This window comes from Morchella sextelata (genome assembly GCF_020137385.1).
Source record: "Morchella sextelata strain SCLS chromosome Unknown scls_21, whole genome shotgun sequence".
Classification (NCBI taxonomy): Eukaryota; Fungi; Ascomycota; class Pezizomycetes; order Pezizales; family Morchellaceae; genus Morchella; species Morchella sextelata.
In genome coordinates, this window is record NW_025408636.1 from 1,404,959 (window position 1) to 1,424,663 (window position 19,705).

Consider the following 19,705-nt stretch of genomic DNA (forward strand, 5'->3'; position numbering starts at 1 on the left):
GAAAACCAAGAAAATAAAAGACGAGCCGCTGGGGAATAGAACGTCTTGTACCTTCCTATGTAAACTATTTCTTCTAGTTTGATATGGACCGTAAGCATAGAGTGTAGGCTTATGGGGCTTGAGCCTTTGAAATAGACCCGCTAAATGACCCGAGGCGGTGGTCAATGATCAGAACTATAGGATAGCTTTCTGTAAGTTATTATGAATAAATGGTCATGGGTAAGCGACAGCTGGTTTCAATGAGAGCCATAGATAGGATGTTACAAGGGACATGTGATTTCTGATAGCCCGGATTGCTCCTCTCTACCGTCACCGGAGCGTGTTATCCTTTACTCGGAGGTAGGTAGCTTTTGCTCGAGACCACACTAAGATTCTGATTCTGAGTCTGGCTACTGGAATCTCACTCTTACCACCTGCGCAAGCGTCGTTCAAAAATTCAATGTAGCTGTGGGAGTTAAGGTTGTGTCTCGGTATCGGTATACCTGCCAAAGGCGGCCATAACATGGCAGATTGTAGCGATACCGTGACTGGGGTGCAGAATATCAAATGATATGTCTCTGCACACGCTCTAGAACGCATATAACGGGGGGAGCCTAGTGGTTTTGGGTAACACCTGATCGTTGGGTGATCTCCTACTGTGGCAGCGGACGGCGTCTCATATCATTCGATATCACAGCACACCATTACGGCGACTTTCTAGACTGCGGTAGTATGGTGCACGAGGACAGGTGCCCTTACGTCCTTATCTCGAGTATATGGCCTTGAGGAATAGTGAGCACCTTGATGTCGAGCTCTTGATTTTGCCTCGACCCAAGGCAAGGGCAATGGTTAACGAGGCACATCGAGTTCAAACTACTAATGAACCTAAGAAGCAAGATGGTTAGCAAAGATGAGCAATTTGAGGACACCTTGAGATCATCTGGTCTTGCGTGTCCTCGTAAACCACGCTGTTCTAGAGTTAAAACCGTTAAACACAGCCATAAAAGTGTCCATGATGGCAAAATCTGACAATGCTGATTCTCAAGGTGAAGAATACGCGTACCGTTATGTATATAACTGACACAGTGCTTTCAGATGCAAGACATTAGCAAGCAACCAGCACGTCCCCACGTCAGCCATCCAACCGGACTACTGTCTCTCTTTTCAACCCCACCTTAGCAATTGTCTCCGGTTTAAGCAGTCAACAGCAAGCTGGTAACATTCTTGCGGGGAAGCGACGACGTTAGGGTTGCATCCCGATCATCGTCTGACATCCCCACGATTGACGGGTTGGCTGATTTGTTCGTTACGTCGTACATGTTGCAATCTGACTGATGTGACATTCCCGCCGTCACAGCTAGGGACAACCTGGAACTCAATCTAAAGCTTGTATTGTGACACAAAGAGGAATCGACTGGGAGGGCTCGGAAACTTAAACCGGGAGCTGGAGGGCCCATGCTTCATAAGTACACATCCGACTCGGAGTTGCGCATTGGATGGGCGGGCTGTGTGTGCCTGGGGGGCCTGGGCCTGGGCCTTGATACCAGTGATGGTCCATGTATACGTAGACTCCGAGTAGCGTATGTGTATTTGTACTATGCCGGAGCCCCCGAGTCGACTGGGAGCGAGCGAGTCGTATTCGCCATGCACAGTAAGGTACATGTACACATGTACATATTCTACATACACGTATGAATATGTAACCTTAATAACCGTAAGCGTGCGTAAATTTAGAGTACCTACATATACCTTCCCGTGCTACTAAAGAAATAAAGTACATATACATGGCGCAGGTACATTAAGGAAGAAGTGTAGAGGAACAATGCGGTAATTTCTAATGGTGTTGATTGTCAGCTTACGCGCGACTATAGCTATCGGATTATTGCCTTGACAAATCCATTCATTAGAGGCGTGGGGTCGAAATTACTGGCTTCGGTTAACCTAAAAATCAGTCAAAGCCCCGGCGTCAATAGAGATTAAATTGTTTTCGTCTCAATTCTGGAGTATAGTGTGTTTGTAGATCAAATATATATATATAATATCACCAAATATGATATACCAGCACCACTGCTCTAAACAATCCAATCCGAATTCGGACGCGTGCTACAAGCGCACCCAAATGCACCAATCACACGCCTTGAGCTGCTATTAATTGTGTAGTCCCACCACATCAGTAGAGCAAGGGGAGACAACCAGCGCAGCACCAACAGCTACCGTAAGAGCTAGAGTTGAAAGAGATCGAGACTGCCCCTTTGATGATGTTGAATCGCAGGTTATCGCCTGGTGGCCGAATACGCGTCTCTGAGTTTTCTCCCATCACCTGCCCGCCTGTATGCGTATGTGCCTCCCCCTTCATCAGTGTGTGGAATCATGAGCACGAGTTAATGAACTTAAACATCGAACTAGAGTCCGACTAATTCACCATTATCAACCCAGCGCTTGGTCGTGTGGCCTCCTACCAAGCTGTCCCCGCTACAAGCCCGGGTAGCCGTTAATTTCCAATCTGTGCTGTACCTACAGAATCGCGTGTCTGCAGTTCGTCTACCCCCCTACGACATACCGTGGTTTGGATGTGCATGTGGCTATGCGGCCCAGCAACCATCGTCTCCTCAAGGCCTCGAGGCTTCTCCCTCAACCCAATATCCCAGCGATATGCACCCAGAGCTAGGGTTCAAGCGAATACGACACCCCACGCTAATCAAGTAGGTAGAGTACTATACATGTACATGTAGGTACATGGTGGGTGAAAAGGGGTAAGCATCCCTTGAACACCTTACTTAACCAACAAACGCTCGCATCCTCCTCCAATCGGTGGGCAATCAGCCTCACGCTTAACCATCCCTGGCCTGTGCTCCCTTCTTCTCTTGGTCCGTGCTGCATGGCTTCTACACTCTCGGACTTCGGGGAAACAACCAACATGGCTGGGCGGATGAATGAAAAAAAAAAAAAAAGGAAAGAAAGAAAACTGCGCCTAACGTGATCACAACCAGCCATATGCTACGAGGAGGGCTAGCTTATTCTCACCGGAGGAGGAAGAACAGAGGAAGAGGGAACTTCCGGCTTGGAGGGGGCCGGGGGGGGCATGGCGTGAGAGGTACATGGTGAGAACTTATAAATCGATCTCTCCCTCCTCCTCCCTCTGTCTCTCCGTTTTTGATTTGACAGTGCTCACACCACACGCAATCATGAAGATCAAGACCTCGACCATTGCCGCTGCCGTCCTCTCCGCCCTCGCCCTTGTCGAGGCGGGCAAAAGCCCCTCAAAGCGCGACATTGAGGCCTTCGCAAAGGAGCTTGGTATGTCCGACGCCCAGATCAAGAGCCTGGACGACAAGTCATTGATATCAATCAACCTCGCCAACTCCAGCGTAAAGGATCAGCTCGCCTGCCGTTTCCTCGATATCATCTTCCCCGATGCCACCGCCATCCCCAGCGAGGCGGTAACATACACATCAAAGATATCCATCAACTGGTCGGTGAGGGCATGGCTCAAGTCGTCATGCGTGTTCTCGCCGAGCACCACAGAAATGACCTCTGTGGGCATGAAGGTGGTCAACTTCCTTGGAAACAAGTTCGCGATCCGCAGTGGTGGACACACGCCGGATCCGGAGATGGCGAGCATTGACGATGGCATCCTGTTTTCGCTCGAGAACCTAAACATGGTACAGATGGATGAAAGCCTAAGCATTGCGAGCATCGGGCCCGGAAACAGGTGGGGAGATGTGTATGACAAGCTTGCTCCAAAAGGTTACTTGGTTGTTGGCGGGCGTGTTCCGCCGGTTGGCGCAGGCGGTCTTACTACCGGAGGTGCGCATTCATCACCGCTGCCTTATATCGAGTAATTGGATACTGACAGCACCCCGCAGGCGGTCTCTCCTTCTTTTCGGGCACCCACGGTTTCGCCTGTGACAATGTTCTCAACTATGAAGTCGTCCTCGGTAACGGCACCATCACCAACGCCAACGCCCATACCAACTCCGATCTGTGGTGGGCCCTCAAAGGTGGTAGCAACAACTTCGGCCTCGTAACTCGCTTTGACCTGAACGCCATCCCCAAGAAGGATGGCATCATCTGGGGTGGAAACATTTACTTCTCACCTCTCCAGTCCGAGGCTGTCATCAAGGCCCTCACCAACTTCCAGGAGACCGGACAAGTCGCCGACCCCAAGGCCGCACTCATCGGCAACTGGATCCGTGCCCCCGCAACATCTCTTACTGAGCTTACAGATATCCTCCGCATCACGGTGTTCCACCAGGACCCCACCAATGGCATTCCCGCATCCCTCCAGCCATTCTTTGATCTGAACCCGTTCCTCAGTACCGCCATGAACCGCACGCTGCTTTCTCTCGCGGAAGATACGTACGGTCCTGCCGGGATCGTACCTCCAGCAAGACAGCTGTTCAGGACGCTGACGGTTGGCGCGAATGAGGAGCTGCTGAATTATGCATATGCGAAGTTCAACACTTCTTACTCAATCTTATTCCCTTCGCTTGCGTCTGTTGCTGTGCTCACACACCAGCCTGTGTCGGAGGCAATGGCAACTCATGGCGCGAGGCCGATGAACGTACCAAAGACAGCCCAGACGTGGTTGATTGTCAACATTCAATGGTCCCTGGAGATAAGTGATAAAAGGATATTGGAGATTGCGGAGAACTTCCTGGATGACGTCAAAGCAAAGTCGGTGGAGATGGGGCTAGGCGAAGACTTTCTGTACCTCAACGATGCTGCGAGAGACCAGAAGGTGTTGGAGGGATATGGGACAGCGAATGTGGCAGAGATGAAGACCATTTCTGCCAAGTATGATCCGGCACAGGTGTTCCAGAAGCAGGTGACGGGGGGTTTCAAACTGATCAATGTGTAATTTTTAATATTGTAATTATTTAGAGCGGCAGTCATGCAGTTGTGGATGGCGAGATATATGCTCGATGATCTTGTAGTAAAATCACATAGATTAATGCTTATTGCTTATGCGACGATTTGTTGTATGTTGAGATTTAATTCCGGGTGTTGGGTCTTCCATTATGATATTGGCCGGTGATTTGTGATGTAGAGTCGATATGCCGGGCATTTACCTTGTCTTGGAGCTGAGGATATTCTCGGTTGTGATGGGGAAATGTAGTGTTCCTGCATGGATTATCACTCGTCCAGCTTTAGCGCTTTTTTTGGGGGGGGGGGGGGGGGGGGGTGACTTAGTGCAACAGTACCATCTATACGAGTTTCTTCCTCAGAGTATCTATTGAAGGGTATCAGTCATCTATAAATGAGGTGTGTGTAGGTAAATACGTGTATACACAGCGATAGACCATAATAATGCTCGAATCCACTCCCGACAGCCTCCCTACTATACTTGAGATAGCTGTTACACATCTTTGTCTCATATCATAGTACTGGCCTAGAAGCTCCTTATCCATATCTATAACTACTCTTCAAACACATCCATACTCCACGAGCAGTCGGCTCTAGAATCTCACCACCAGCGCCGGCAGCACGCAAGCTATTGCTGATCTTCGAGTCAATGTAGGATAAACCTAAGCTCGCGGTGGATAGGACCGCCAATTGGACCGTTGGATGGCGTTTGCATATTTTCCGGTCGTTTTTGCAGCTTTTGTTTTGCGCGGGATCGCCCCCGGGGGGGGGGGGGGGGGGGTTATTGTTGATGTGAGTGGCAGGGATGGAGTTATGGGGCGTCACTCATACAGGTCCCTCTAAGTCTTTTGGGGGGGGGGGGGGGGGGGGGTTGTTGGTTGTGTGTTGTGGCTTGTGAAGGGTCGAACTATCGCAGAGACAGTGATAACATTCCGTGAGTAGGGCTTGTACTGCTCGTTGAAACTTGGACCAATAAAACCGCCCCCTTTATATCAGTTATCCCTAAAACCGTCAGGCCGAATTGAAAAGGCAGCTGTTAACCACATTCAGTAAACATGATGGATTGAACGCTGGTTTCAGTCATACTCTCACACCACCTGCTTATCAAATAAATGGCAGATCGTACTAGATAGCTTCACTCGTAGCGTTCAATCCATCATGTTTACTGAATGTGGTTAACAGCTGCCTTTTCAATTCGGCCTGACGGCTTATCCCTTACTCTTTCGTCGGGGGTGGAGTCGCGCTGGGTGTGCGGGGGTGGCCAGGTCCTACCCAGGACTGAACTTTTGAGCACTCGACCCACTGTGAGGTATCTAATCTTTAGAGTACTCAAAAGTTCAGTCCTGGGTAGGACCTGGCCCGCCCGCACACCCAGCGCGACTCCACCCCCGACGAAAGAGTAGACCCTCAAGCCTGATGTAAATAGGGATCACTAACCGCATAAAGCAGGTATGATACAAGCGGGAACCCATAAGTGAGTGGACAATCTCGTGACAGGTGCAACCATCGCCGAAAACAACCCCACCTCAACGTCCACGCAAATATGCCAAAAGACAGCAACGGAAAAAGGAGGGAGACCACAGATGTAGAGCGGGTTGAGGTACTTAAATTGTATGCTGAAGGATGTACCTATCGCAAAATCCAAGCCCAGACCGGCGTTTCAAAGTCCGATGTGTCCAAAATCATTAAGCGATATAAAGAGACTGGGTCCTTAAACAAAGTCCCTAGACCCGGCAGACCACGAATAATCGATGAACGAGCTATGCGACGCTTAGACCGGATTACAAACAATAATCCCTATGCAACACTTGCAGAAATTACTGCAGATTCTCGTCTAAACTGCGCTCCCAAAACGGTCGCAAGAGCGCTACACGTACTTGACTACCACCTCCGGGTTTATAACGTGGGTCTATGGACGATGGACTATAGTGCCAAGGAGTACAACCGAGGCAAGAACGTAGTAGAAGATATTCGTAACTATGGACTATGAGGTGGTTCAATCCTGATCCGAGATACAAGATGAGCCCTATGACGTAGCGTAGAACAAAAGTAATATTCGTGGAATAAATACAGAGGTTGCGTAAAGAAAGAAGGAAAGAGAGAAAACAAACAAAAGCACAAAACAACGCCCCCTTATATATCCAACCATAGTCCGATGATGACTAATACTTCCACGTAACAGAAACTAAAAGAACATAACAGAAATCCCCATTACAAATCCTAATCCCACTACACAATACCTCCTCTTCTCGTTCCAATTTATCACTTAGCCGAAATACATAGTTGCCGTTACAGGGTTCCACGAAAAAAACCGTTCCTCAGCAGAGAGACAAAACGTAAACGGCTTCTCTGGGCTAGAGAGCGTCGACACTGGACAAGGGCAGATTGGAGAATGAGGTTCTTTGCAGATGAATGTAAGGTGGAGGCTGGTGTAGGAGGGTCACAATTCAAAGTACGGCGGAAACCGGGGACAGAGCTAGAAAATCGATACTTGCAGCCATCTTTTCCAGGTGAATGGACTTCAGCCATGTTCTGGGGAGCTATCGAGTATCAGAGGCGGTCCCCTCTTATCTATGTACGGAAGAGGAGGCCATATGAGTATATCAAAAGAAATGATAGGGGTGGCATGAATTCAGTACAGTATTGTGATGAGGTATTGGCAACGGGTTTTCTACCTATGTATAGAGAGGCAGGAGGCGCCCAGAATGGCTATTCTTTAGTTGAGGACGCATCCAGAGTACACACTTCTGGTCATAGTAGGGCCTGGAAATTGCAGGCCGGCATTGTTGTAGGGGACTGGGTTAGCTATAGCCCTGACCTCAACCCCATTGAGAATGTTTGGAGATCACTCAAAAGGAAACTCAGGTTGCGCATGAGGGACATTCAGAGGCGCCCCCATAACCAGACTGAATTGATTAAGGCTGCACAGGAGGAGTGGGACGCATTAGATCAAAAGATGATAGATAGATTGATTGATTCTATGCCCTTGCGCATAGTGAGGGTTATAAGAGCACATGGGGGCCATACTAGATGGTAAATGTATTTAGACTAACTATATTTTCTTTTCTACATTTCAATTTATTTATTCTACAGCTCACTGTGGGTTGATTCACCCTCAAAGGTTGCCTCGAGGTCATCAGTGAAGAGCGCCGAGCCTTTTGTCCACTCACTTTTGGGTTCCCGCTTGTATGTTGAACGCCTTATTATCACGGTGAGATGATTAAATATGATTATCAGATGGTGGGAAGCGGTACTAAACACCTACAGTCATAGAGTTCATAACATCATACCTACTTTATATATTCGTCTAGTGATCCCCATTTAACTACATCGAGCCTGACGGTCTAAGGGATACACACTGTGTCCCTTACACGGTCAGTCCGTATTTGCAGATGTTCTGTGTTGGACGCCGTTCATGTTTATCACCGCATTAAGGCTGTGAACGTCTCTGGCGTGTGATAAGATACCGAATGCTAGAATAAACATGCATTGAGTTCAGCACAGCACAGATGCACAGATACGGTTAGTTTTATAGTTCAATTCTCACTGATCGTGTAAGGGAATATAAGGCCTTTTATCACATGCATGGCAGTCAATGACCTAGGAATTGAGCTGGAAGGCTATCAATTAATCGAGAAAGAGTTATATAATTATTTGGACTATTTATTTGTTAGATACTTACTACTCTAGAGAGAAATAGTACTGATTTGCCTGATCTCATTCGCCATGCAAAGGATCAGCCTCACGACACAATGGTCTAGCTGGGGTCTTGGCACATGCACACCAGTACTGCGCACAATGCGCACAATGCATATCTATTCTAATCTGCCGAATAGCATGTTAGCTCTTTAGTCGAGTTCCGCAGGATCTCAGGAATAACGAATCGGACTAGGCTGGAATATGTACCACTTACCCGTTAGTCAAGACGACCAAAAGTTACGCTTTGGGTCTGTCGGATTGAGGCTCAACACGCATTTGACCAATCTAAAGCCCAGTATTCCTAGTCCAGTTCGATTCGTTATTCCTAAGATTTTGCGGTAGGGAACTCCAAGACGACAAATTTCCATAGGATATGAAAGCAAATATTATGGAGGAAGAGTTACTCTATATATATCTCTATCCTTGCCTAACTGTGAGGATAAGAAATCCCATCTTCTGGCTTGTGTGTGTAGGTATGGATGTAATAAGTGATAGAACGCCCTGAGATACAGTTATACATAGGGATACTGCATGTCCATTGGCTTGCAGTGTACCAAATCGCAGTTGGGCACATCATGCCTTGAGGGGAAACCAAGACATATACTCTGAATGATACCTCGTCACTTTGAACATACAGCGCAGAGCAAACCCTCACCATATCCAAGCCCAGTATATACAAACTATTGCCATCTTTTGTGAAGCTTATCAACCAGAAGTTTTCGATAGGTATCACAATAATCTACCTAGTTACCTGCGTCACCTGGCCTCATAACAGTGCACTGACTCTCTTAGAATAACACACCAGATATACACATACGTCTTCGATCGGTAGAAAACTGGACCTGCGCCAGTTGTTGTTCATTTAGTTGGAAATATTGAATGACGATGGACCAAGAAATTATTGCGGGAACTACGAGTGAGGAGTGTAGGATGTATAAAGATTATATGGATTTGGGAGAGCGATATCCGTCTTACGTGGCCGGGAAAGAAACACTTCAAAACAGACCATATCATAATTTTTGAGCAAGGTAGGTTTCAATAGCCATATGTATACCTACATGTATTCCAACTATTGTAGCTAACCATATCGTAGCCAGATATGTACACGCTCCCGGCCGCGGCTTGAGCGAATTGCGGAAGATAGCCAAGTCATCTCAGCCTTCAACGATTTATATTAGCTATTCTTGGCATTATATCATTAATGATCTCCGGTGCTAGCGCGGAAAGTGGAGAAGAGTTTACGAATAATCTCTTCAGTGATCTTGCACCTATCCTCTCGCTCTTTGGCGAGCAGGTTGCGAAGCAATTTCTCAGTGAATCTACTGGCTGGGCAGACAACATCCTTTTCACAATGGCCCCTTTAGGTATTATTACTGCCATTGTGAGTGCGATTAGGGTTGCGGGCTTTCCCTGGTTAAAGGCAGTCATTGGGCGAGGCAAGGAAGGCCAAGGACAAGTTGAGCTAGAATTGATGTCCTCGAACTCAAGGGACGTCGGGGAGATCAAGCAGTTGTGCGAGTTGTTGGTGAACCAACGGTTTTTCAGTTCATTTATAAGTCAGGTGCTGCTGCAGATGACCCACAATCGAGGGGGATCTACACCTTGGAGAAAGGAAACCCCTTATTTAAGCTTGTTCACAAAACAAATATACCCGGCTCTCACGACGAATTGCAGCCGCTCTCTAATAACGGCAGTACTTCCGTATCGGGTCCCAACGCATTGCTGTCTCCTGATCATTACTGGGACGAGTATTACGGTGACGAAGACCATTCCCGAAACCAATCTCACCCGAACGAGTCTCTTCCATTACAAGATATCCAAATCCCACCGAATATTTCACTCAATGCCAGGGGAATACCGGTGTCAGATAAGGAGAAATGGATCTACGCAAGCCTCGGTATCTTAGTCCAATTAGTAGTTCTAGTCTACGAGGCAGCGATCACATACTATCCGCCGTTGAACTCCAAGCCCAGATTTCTCAAGGATGGAGAAAGCGCCTCCCGCGAGGCCTTCCCTTGCACGGCCGTTGGAACCATTGCGCTCAACCTAGGAATGTTGATATGTGCACATATTATTGATCGTTCATCAATCGAGGGGCATTGGAAAATTAAGGATGATAAGGATGATAAGAACTGTAAGATAGCATGGATCCAGAAAGGAGGAACGGTGAATGATCAGGTTTTTGAACCATATATCATTCATGGGCACGAGGGACAAAAACAAATCATCACCTCACGTCGCTACGATATTAAACCTCCAATGTCTTTGCAGTACCTCGTTCTAGCAGCTACAACAATTAGCGTTATTGGATTCTTCTTCCAATTTCTTGGCCTGCGCGGTATGACTTGGTCAGCAAGTATTGCACAGCTGGCAGCCACCTTAGTAATGACGTTTATTCGGTCGGTAATCCGTAGGCGATTAACAACGGAGCCTAAGGCGGAACCGGTAATTAAGGAGTTTGAAGTTGAATGTATGGGGCGTTATATGGTGGGGTTCTCGGACTGGAGTATCGTTCCAAGGTTTCTACGGGATGGTAGATATACCAGAGGATGGCCCTGAACTACCGGAGGACGGCCCTGCACTGGAGGTTGGCCTTGCTCAAGATCATCCGCCGAAACCCGCTTCGAAGCCTCATAAGATGTTACAGATATGTGTGCGACTATCAGTACTCTCCCGTTGGCAAATCCAAGGCGCTAGTATTTCCCACTCTCTATGCGACTCTATCGAGAGGTCAATAAATTTCGTTTTTGATCCCGCGAATGAATGCACCCTTACGCCTAATGCAGCGAAACTGCTAGAATTCTCATGGAGGGTGATGACTTGTGCGGTTGTAAAAGGAAAAAAAAACATTACGAAAATTTGACTTTTAAGCTCCAAAGAGAGGATGAGTTTGATAAATGGAGGATGGGAGATGGTACAAAGGCCGAGATCATGCATGCCCTGTCCCTGTGGATGCTGCATGATAAAGAGAAACAAGATATCTTCCTCCATCGACGACGAGCTTTAAGCAATGTCAATTCAGAGGAAGTCGAGGCGGATAATGCAAACCGAAGCGATCGTATTGTCAAAGTTATATGCGCATTCAGTCAGGTTGGCCATGAATGGGTAAACCTTTGGATAGGTCAAACTGGGATAGAATTCCTTGTCGGGTGCCCCAGAACTATATTAAAAACAGAAGGAATACCTCCTCATCGACTCTTTGGGTATTCACATGCATCCAGATGTGATGAGAAATCGATAGTCGCTGTACTCTCTAAGAGATCTATCGGACAAAATTTGGCGATGGAAATCTTTTCTCATTTTTTCTCCAGTGTGGTGCAGTTGATTGATCAAATTGGCGGGACAACGAAAGAGAATCCACATCAATCGAGAATGCAACATGTAGAGAATTCAATGATATCTTCTCTTCTTAATGACTTACACCTTACGGGTCTAGGGACAAGACTAGAATTTCTTTTAGGTAGGTTTATTTGGTGGCGCCATGGCGATGGTACCTAAAATCGGGGTATGAAGTGAATTTATGGAGTACTTGAGCTAATAGTAAGCACAGTTGTCATTCCGCACTTAGAATGCAATAATCTTCTTCGGGGATCTCACAAGGATCTCGGATTGACAACCCAGCTCGCAGCCATTGACTTTCGTCGTAAATTCCGATTAAGAGGGAAATGGCGCAAACTTGCCCTGAGTCTACAAGCGTTGCCTCCAGGTATCGACACCTCACAGAATGAGCTTTTAGATATCAGGAGATGCCTCCTTACCCAGGTGTGTGGGTTCATCAAGGAGAGTTACACTTCATGGGAACCTATCGGACAATGTTATCAGAAGCAACAGCTGATGACATTTCTAATCGAAATGAACAACCTTGGACAGAAGGGTGGAGCAGATGAAGAAATCGAGGTCAATGAATCGATCCGCGAGATCATTGGTGGGTGTGTTCTTAGTCCTAGCGAGATCCGTGGGGGTTAAACACCTGATATCTTCATTCTTCGAAGAGATTAAGCTACCGGAAAGATCGGAGGTGGATGCTTTGAGGAAGGCTTTGGACACTGTTCTAGACGAGATCGATGATTGGAAAAGCCTTTTGAAGGAAGCCTCATGCAAAGGATACAGCTCAGTAGTAGAGACCCTGATTGACCGGGGTTTCAATACCTACGAGGGGGCCCGAAGGCCTTAATAGCAATTTGAATCGAGCAGCGTCACTAGGATATACGTTTATAGTTAGACAATTCCTCTATCAGCATATGCAGCACGAATCAAAGAGCTACAGCAGATTTCAAATTGAGCACCTACCACTCTCACTCCTAAATGCTGCATATAACGGACACGCCTCTACCGTCGATCTTCTCATCCGGGAACTCGCTCTTATAGATCAACCCTACTTTCGGGACGTTACTCTAATTCTTGCCGCTGGCAGGGGCCATCAAGACCTAGTCACTGCACTTCTCGAGCATGGAGCTGATGCCAACCGGAGGTCCATCACGCAGGTCTACACCTATGGGTGGAAGTACTTGGTTAACTGTGGCGGGTCTTTGGAGTTAAAAACACTAGGGTTCGAGAACGATAATGATAGTTTAGCTACAAGTGAGCTGAAATTGAATAAAGCACTTCAGTATGGCCCAGGAGAGGGATATCAGGCAACTATATCCTATCTTATCGCTTAAGACGACTGGAAGACGGTATCAGAAGTGATAATAAGACGAACACCACTCCAGGCAGCTGCAGAAGGGGGGTCACCTGGAGATTTGTAATTGACCTAAAGACAAAAGGTGCCGACATCGGGACCAAGGCGTCAGGACGACATGAAGTTACCGCCCTTCAAGCTGCAGCAGCAGGTGGTCACTTTCGTGTGGTCGAAACATTATTAGATTTGGAGGGCCTACGCCGATGCTGAGCCATTTTGGTTTGGCGGAAGATCGGCACTCCAAGCGTCAGCGGAACAAGGTGACCAAAAGCTGGTTGATCTCCTTCTAGAGCGAGGGGCCGATCTCGAGAAAGACATACCAGCAAGATATTTTGGGCGAACGGTACTGCAGGCGGCGACCGAAAAGGGGCACCAGCGTCTTGTCGAATATCTATTGACCGTAGGGAACGGCATATGTAATGATATGAGCAAAGAGCAACACACACTATGTTTGGGAGGACGAACGGCTTTGCAAATTGCTGCTTCCAATGGTGATTTAGTACTTGTAGACCTCTTTCTGGGGGCAGGGGCCGGTATCGGGGAGAGGCAAGCTAAACTCGCGGGAAGGACTGCATTACAGGCTGCAGCGGGAAATGGACATATCGGTATCGTGGGGAGATTAGTGGGGTACGATAAATCCATGATTGATGCCGGCCCTTCAGAAAGTTATGGACGAACCGCTTTGCAGGCCGCTGCTGAAGGTGGTCATTTTGATGTGGTGGATTTTCTATTGAAAGAGGGAGTAACGAACCCTTTCTCTCCCGGCTCCAAGTATTACGGACGGACCGTACTGCAAGCAGCGGCGGGAGGTGGTAATCTTACGATTCTAAATATGCTACTTGGGCTGCTCGATTTGGGCGACGTCGACCGCGTTGACGACGAGATCATGGGTAATGTGGCATTCCACGGCGGAAGAAATGCGATACAAGCGGGGGCAGAAGGAGGGCATCTAGAGATTGTGAGTCGGTTGTTGAAATTGTTAGAGGGGAGAGGGACCCCTCGACATAGGTCTAAGGGGTCGCCGGCACTGATTGATGGGGTTTCGGCACTAGAGGCTGCAGCCGCTATCGGTCATGAGGACTTGTGTAAGCTCCTGCTCGGCGGCGCTGAGGATTCTGATGATATCGGGGTCCGGTCAGTTGAGCAGTTCATTATACGCGCTTGTGGAGCTGCAGCTGAGGCAAGGCATCTGCACACATATAAACCTCTCGGAAATACGATCTCGCAGTTCCCAATTTCAAGATATCATGCGGGTATATGTACACTCCTGGCGGCGGCGGTTTCGGGCGGTCACATTGAGATTATCGATTTATCTCTCCGAGATATCACTCATCACAATCCGAAACCCCCGAGCGATGTTTTGCGTCGCGCATCAGGGGGGGGGCTGTTTCTTTACGGTCGGTAGACCTGATTTTGTCTAAAGGAGTCAATATCTCCCAATCCGAATTCCGGCAGGAAATATCTCGCGCCATAACTGCCGCTGCGGGAGGCAATCACCTTACTATTGTTGATCGTCTTTTAGAGCTCGAGACCTATGCAAATCTAGATCTTACTACTGCATTACAGACCGCGGCCAAGAGAGGACGTCTATCAATGTTCGAGAGCTTAAGATTGAAGGGGGGGGTTCCTATATCGACCGTCGCGTCGCTATAGAAACCTTGAGGGCGGCAGCGGGTGGCGGCCGTCTTGATATACTAAAATATCTCGTGGAAAAGTTGGAAAAGCGCGCGGGAATGGTGGACGCTGCACTGGAAGCTGCACTTGAAGCTGCACTGGAAGCTGCACTGGAAGCTGCACTGGAAGCTGCACTGGAAGCTGCACTGGAAGCTGCACTGGAAGCTGCACTGGAAGCTGCACTGGAAGCTGCACTGGAAGCTGCACTGGAAGCTGCACTGGGAGCTGCACTGGAAGCTGCACTGGAAGCTGCACTGGAAGCTGCACTGGAAGCTGCAGCCAGAATAGGTCATCTTGCTGCTGTGGATTACCTACTCCAACACGGAGTCGACGTCAATTGTATAACTGATGGCATAGCTATTCATGTCCCCAATACAGCTACAGCTTTACTATTAGCATCGTGGAGCGACTGGTGACTCACGGAGCGCTCGTCAATCCTGAAGCTAGTACGGTCAACGCAACCCCGCCGGCATCTGCTCTCCACGAGGCTGCTAGAAATGGCTATCTCGACATTGTGGATTATCTCTTGAGGAATGGTGCTAAGGTCAATGCGGATGCGCCGCCTTACGACATGGTGCCGCACCCGATCGAGAGGATCATGTTCGTGCTACTACAATCACGATCACCATTATAACTAGCGGCAAGGGCGGGCCACTTTTTAGTTGTGAGACGGCTACTTCAAGCGGGCGCTGCCGTCGACAGATACAAGCATGCTCAGAGACCACTTGTATTTGCGTGCGAGCGCGGGCATTGGCTAGCAGCAAAAGAATTACTTGAGAGTGGGGCGCGCGTGGATGAGGTTGCCCTCGAGGCTGCAAAGAAAGATAGTCTTCGTATGGTGCAATTATTGAAATCGTACAATAGACATCAGGGCTCGACAGATGTGGAAGACAAGGGACCGACAAGGGACCGACAGATGTGGAAGCCAAGGGCTTGACAGATGTGGAAAACAATTAAGAACTCTCTATGTATGGCTCTTTCTATTCTGTTCAAAAGTGTTGCAACCTGAATTGAATGAGGACAACTAACTGATATATATGTTTGTCAGAATATTCGAGGTCAGATACGTATACTACCATCTAAATTATTTACGGTCGAGGTATAGTACGGAGAGTACAGCGGGTATATATGTAAAATGGAAGTTTACCCTGCGAGTTATATATAACGACGGATATTGGGACGATATTGGATAGGGATACATTTTTATATAGGAGATTGACGGTTTTGAAATTCATCTTGGGATGGGGGGCAGGGCGGCAGGGTAGTGGTTGAAATTTTTCGGGCAAGGGAGTTAAGATAGTTTATACCTCAATAAATGGTTTCTGTTAGTCAAGCCGCCCTGTATAATCTCACATATCAGCCTACACCCCACCTCGAATGAAGTACTAGAACTCAAGAGTTTTATTCCTAACATAACTACTTGTACATGTATTTATACAGCCACTCTGCAAAAGTGTTCGTGATTCCGATTTCGGAGTGAGACACATCTTCATATGTAACCGTGGCGGACCATCAAAACCCCCCAATTAAAAGAAGACTTTTCTAGTGACCAATGGCTCCCGAAATCAGTCAAGAAGGAGATTAATGACCTACTTTCTTTTATATATAGTCACGAACTATATTATATATTTTTCGTTGTTTGGAATCTCAACATTAATAACATCAACTTCATGGGTGCGCCACACTGCGCACTGACATTAAAACTAAATCACGAACACTTTTGCAGAGTGGCTGTATATGATTAGATCAGGATAGCTGAGAGTAATCCTCTCTCTCTCCTTGATCAAGTACAAAGCCCCTTTAACAACAATATTAATTATACTACTACTAAGTACAGCGGCAGGTAATAAGTGATGGAACGCCATGAGACACAGTGATACCTGTTTTAGGTAAAACGCCACCAACATACGGTGTTTGCAGGTAAAACTGTACCTCAGGGCGTTCCATCACTTATTACCTACCGCTGTACATTCTATGATCTACATATATCTAACCCCCATTTCTGTACTTATTAGTGTCACTAGAGAATCGAAGGGTAATGTGGGATTCACACATTAAGCGTGGTATAAATTACTAAGTAATTTCTTAAGTTTTCAATAGTTAAGGGTCATGACCACTATTAATACTTGGCTACCGTAAAGATCAATATTCATAATTATCACAAATATAAATAGCCCAGGACGCAACCCCATTCCTATCATTTCTAGGCCTTAAATATAGCCGTGAAAACGCAGCTTACTAGCCTGTGTAGTGTTCTCCATGAGACGAGACGTCTTGAAGTCTTGTCTCGAGACTCTTGCCTCGAACAGCTCGACACCTGATATTTTTGGTCTCGAGACCGGCTTGAAATCTGCCAAGATATACTAGTGACATAGGTGTTAGGGACAAAATGGTATAGCATATCATAGTAAGTTCTCCCCTGTCGATCTTGCACCATGTGGGCCACTCCCGGGCAATACATAAACTTCAACTGACATTTGTTACACGTTCATCGGGTAGATTTTGAGCAACTAAATCAGGAAATAGGTAAGATCTCAATAGAAGACATAAAGACATTACTATACAAAGCTTCTTGCTGCGGTCTTGGCTCACAACTACTCACTCGATTTTCTCAAGCCTGTCTCGGGACGGGCAAGACGAGACGAGACCGGAGCCCTCATTTGACAAGACGAGACAAGACTGGGCCTTAGTCTCGTCTCGAACGGTGTCGTGGAGGACACTAAGCCTGTGCGCTTGCGGGCGGGTGCATAAGAGACGCAGGTACCGGAACGCCACGTGCATATGATCTCCGCCAACCTCACTCATGATCTCACACAGGCAGTGTTCGCTTTTAACTAAGGGCCCGTCTGGGAGCTGGCCTCAGTAGGAAACAACGTTTGAATAATCCTACGTTAGTGGGTGGAATACGGAGAAATTTTGAAACCGTTTTCATGAGTTAACTTTATTTTCTGGACCCCGCAAAATGGGTTGCCAAACACAACCCATTTTCTCAGAACAGAGTTTCCGCCAGAACGGGTTTTTACGCCAGCATAATTCCGTTTTGGACGGCTCCCAAACGGGCCCTAAGTGATAACCAGATATAGTAGTAAACATGATGTGTCGATCGAAGCCCTTTTTCCCTCCAGCTGGTGAACAAGATAGCCGTATGCGCGGGCTATATGGCAACATACAAGCAATACGTAGAACCTTCTTTTCAATGATAAGATCCTCAGGTGGTGATATCAATATTTCCTTTCCGGCCGCCAGGCGAGGCGCTAGCGGCTTAGTTAATTCAAGTTCTAGCGTTATATACTACTCCATTCAGTTACATGTACCCACCCCCAAAAGTATCTTGCATCTCCGATCATTGGCTTACAAGGTCTTGTCGCTCCATGTGGTCTAGCTAAATTCAAGCTTGTGGACTGCGCTAAAGCTGTATGTAGGATAGCATTACTAATAATGGCATACCATTTCCGCTGAAGTTCTTGGCATACCTACATGTTGCTTTCGCATTTCGTTCATATATGGAGTAAACGCAACAACGCCTATCGAAGACCTTCGTAGGTTAACCAACTCAACGCAAACCGGGAATCGAACAATCCACTTAATTTCAAACCCTTTAACCGATAATAACGATACCATGACGAACGTACTGGTGAGCCCGTGGTACTAGCTAGACTGTTGAGACGCACAATCTCGAACGACGATACATTTAAATCTGGTGCTAACGTATTTGACCGTGATACCGCCCATGACCTAGTTTCCGATCATATGTCTCAGCCTGGCTCGGCGCCGAGGAATGAGGATCCTCCGCCCATATAAGGAATGTTGTCGAGGTAGTAAAGTAACAACCATACACGCTCTATATCAATATGGGTCGACTAAAGGGGAGACAGAAGGAAGAAAGGGAGGAACATATCAGATTAGCAATTGAGCGATACCAAACTTCTAAGGACCCATCTATTAGGGAATGCGCCGAGACTTTTAATATACCCTACTCCACTTTAAGGGACCGCCTGCAGGGAAAAAGTTCAAGAAGAGATAGTCACCGCAGACAGCAGCTACTCAGCGAGCATGAGGAAAAATCGGTTGTGGCATGGTGCATCCGTATGGATGATTGGGGATTTCCGCTCAAATTATCCCTAGTCAAAGAGATGGCCGCCTATCTTATTAAAAAGCGGAATAGTGGACACAAGCTAGGTGTTCATTGGTTAGGGCGGTTCCTAGATCGCAATCCAGAAATAGCTTCTCGATTCTCAAGTAGGCTTGAGCGACAGCGTGCATTTGCTGATAATCCTATTTTATTGAAGGACTATTTCCGGCTGGTAAGTTTGTAACCCGAACTACAGTACGAAGCTGACATAAACTAGTTACAAGATGTGATACGGAAATACAATATCCTACCTAAAAACACTTATAACATGGACGAGAAGGGGTTTATGATGGGCATAGCGGCCAAGTGCAAGATCATCTGTCGGCGAGCTAGGAAAAATCCGCGTCTTACACATAATGGGAGTCGCGAGTGGGTGACAGTAATTGAGGCTGTCTCTGGAGCTGGAGAAGCATTACCGCCTATGGTAATAAATCAAGGAATGGCCCATTATAAAGGTTGGTATGCAGGCGTTAAGGGGGACGATATCGCTACTTTTAGTTACTCTCCCAAAGGCTGGACCGATTCTTTTTTAGGAATGGAGTGGTTAATACAGAATTTTGATAAATTCACTGCCGACAAGTAAGTATTTTCTTTCATGAATTGTCTAGATTATTAACGGTTGATAGGGCTGAGGGAGAGTGGAGATTACTGATCATGGATGGTCATGCTTCTCA

At 47.2% G+C, this 19,705-nt stretch overlaps 5 protein-coding genes across 5 annotated transcripts; all 5 read left to right on the plus strand.

The window, feature by feature from the left end:
* Positions 1–2,234: 2,234 nt before the first annotated feature.
* On the plus strand, positions 2,235–2,685 carry H6S33_006919 (uncharacterized protein; the record flags this gene model as incomplete). The annotated part of the gene is made up of 2 exons (XM_044838283.1): positions 2,235–2,315; positions 2,386–2,685. The coding sequence occupies 2 exons, from the start codon at positions 2,235–2,237 to the stop codon at positions 2,683–2,685; spliced, it is 381 nt and encodes a 126-aa protein (XP_044689737.1).
* Positions 2,686–3,164: 479 nt separating this feature from the next.
* On the plus strand, positions 3,165–4,840 carry H6S33_006920 (uncharacterized protein; the record flags this gene model as incomplete). Its single annotated transcript, XM_044838284.1, has 2 exons — positions 3,165–3,786; positions 3,846–4,840. The coding sequence occupies 2 exons, from the start codon at positions 3,165–3,167 to the stop codon at positions 4,838–4,840; spliced, it is 1,617 nt and encodes a 538-aa protein (XP_044689738.1).
* Positions 4,841–6,388: 1,548 nt separating this feature from the next.
* On the plus strand, positions 6,389–6,835 carry H6S33_006921 (uncharacterized protein; the record flags this gene model as incomplete). Its single annotated transcript, XM_044838286.1, has 1 exon — positions 6,389–6,835. One exon carries the CDS (start codon positions 6,389–6,391, stop codon positions 6,833–6,835), a length of 447 nt encoding a protein of 148 aa, XP_044689739.1.
* Positions 6,836–9,745: 2,910 nt separating this feature from the next.
* Positions 9,746–15,836, plus strand: H6S33_006922 (uncharacterized protein; the record flags this gene model as incomplete). The annotated part of the gene is made up of 13 exons (XM_044838287.1): positions 9,746–9,925; positions 10,033–11,014; positions 11,082–11,274; positions 11,331–11,665; positions 11,981–12,004; positions 12,095–12,469; positions 12,537–12,683; positions 12,763–13,153; positions 13,207–13,348; positions 13,410–14,359; positions 14,748–15,238; positions 15,325–15,499; positions 15,545–15,836. 13 exons carry the CDS (start codon positions 9,746–9,748, stop codon positions 15,834–15,836), a joined length of 4,677 nt encoding a protein of 1,558 aa, XP_044689740.1.
* Positions 15,837–18,750: 2,914 nt separating this feature from the next.
* H6S33_006923 (uncharacterized protein) lies at positions 18,751–19,614 on the plus strand (the record flags this gene model as incomplete). The annotated part of the gene is made up of 2 exons (XM_044838288.1): positions 18,751–19,203; positions 19,249–19,614. 2 exons carry the CDS (start codon positions 18,751–18,753, stop codon positions 19,612–19,614), a joined length of 819 nt encoding a protein of 272 aa, XP_044689741.1.
* Between the last annotated feature and the right edge of the window lie 91 nt (positions 19,615–19,705).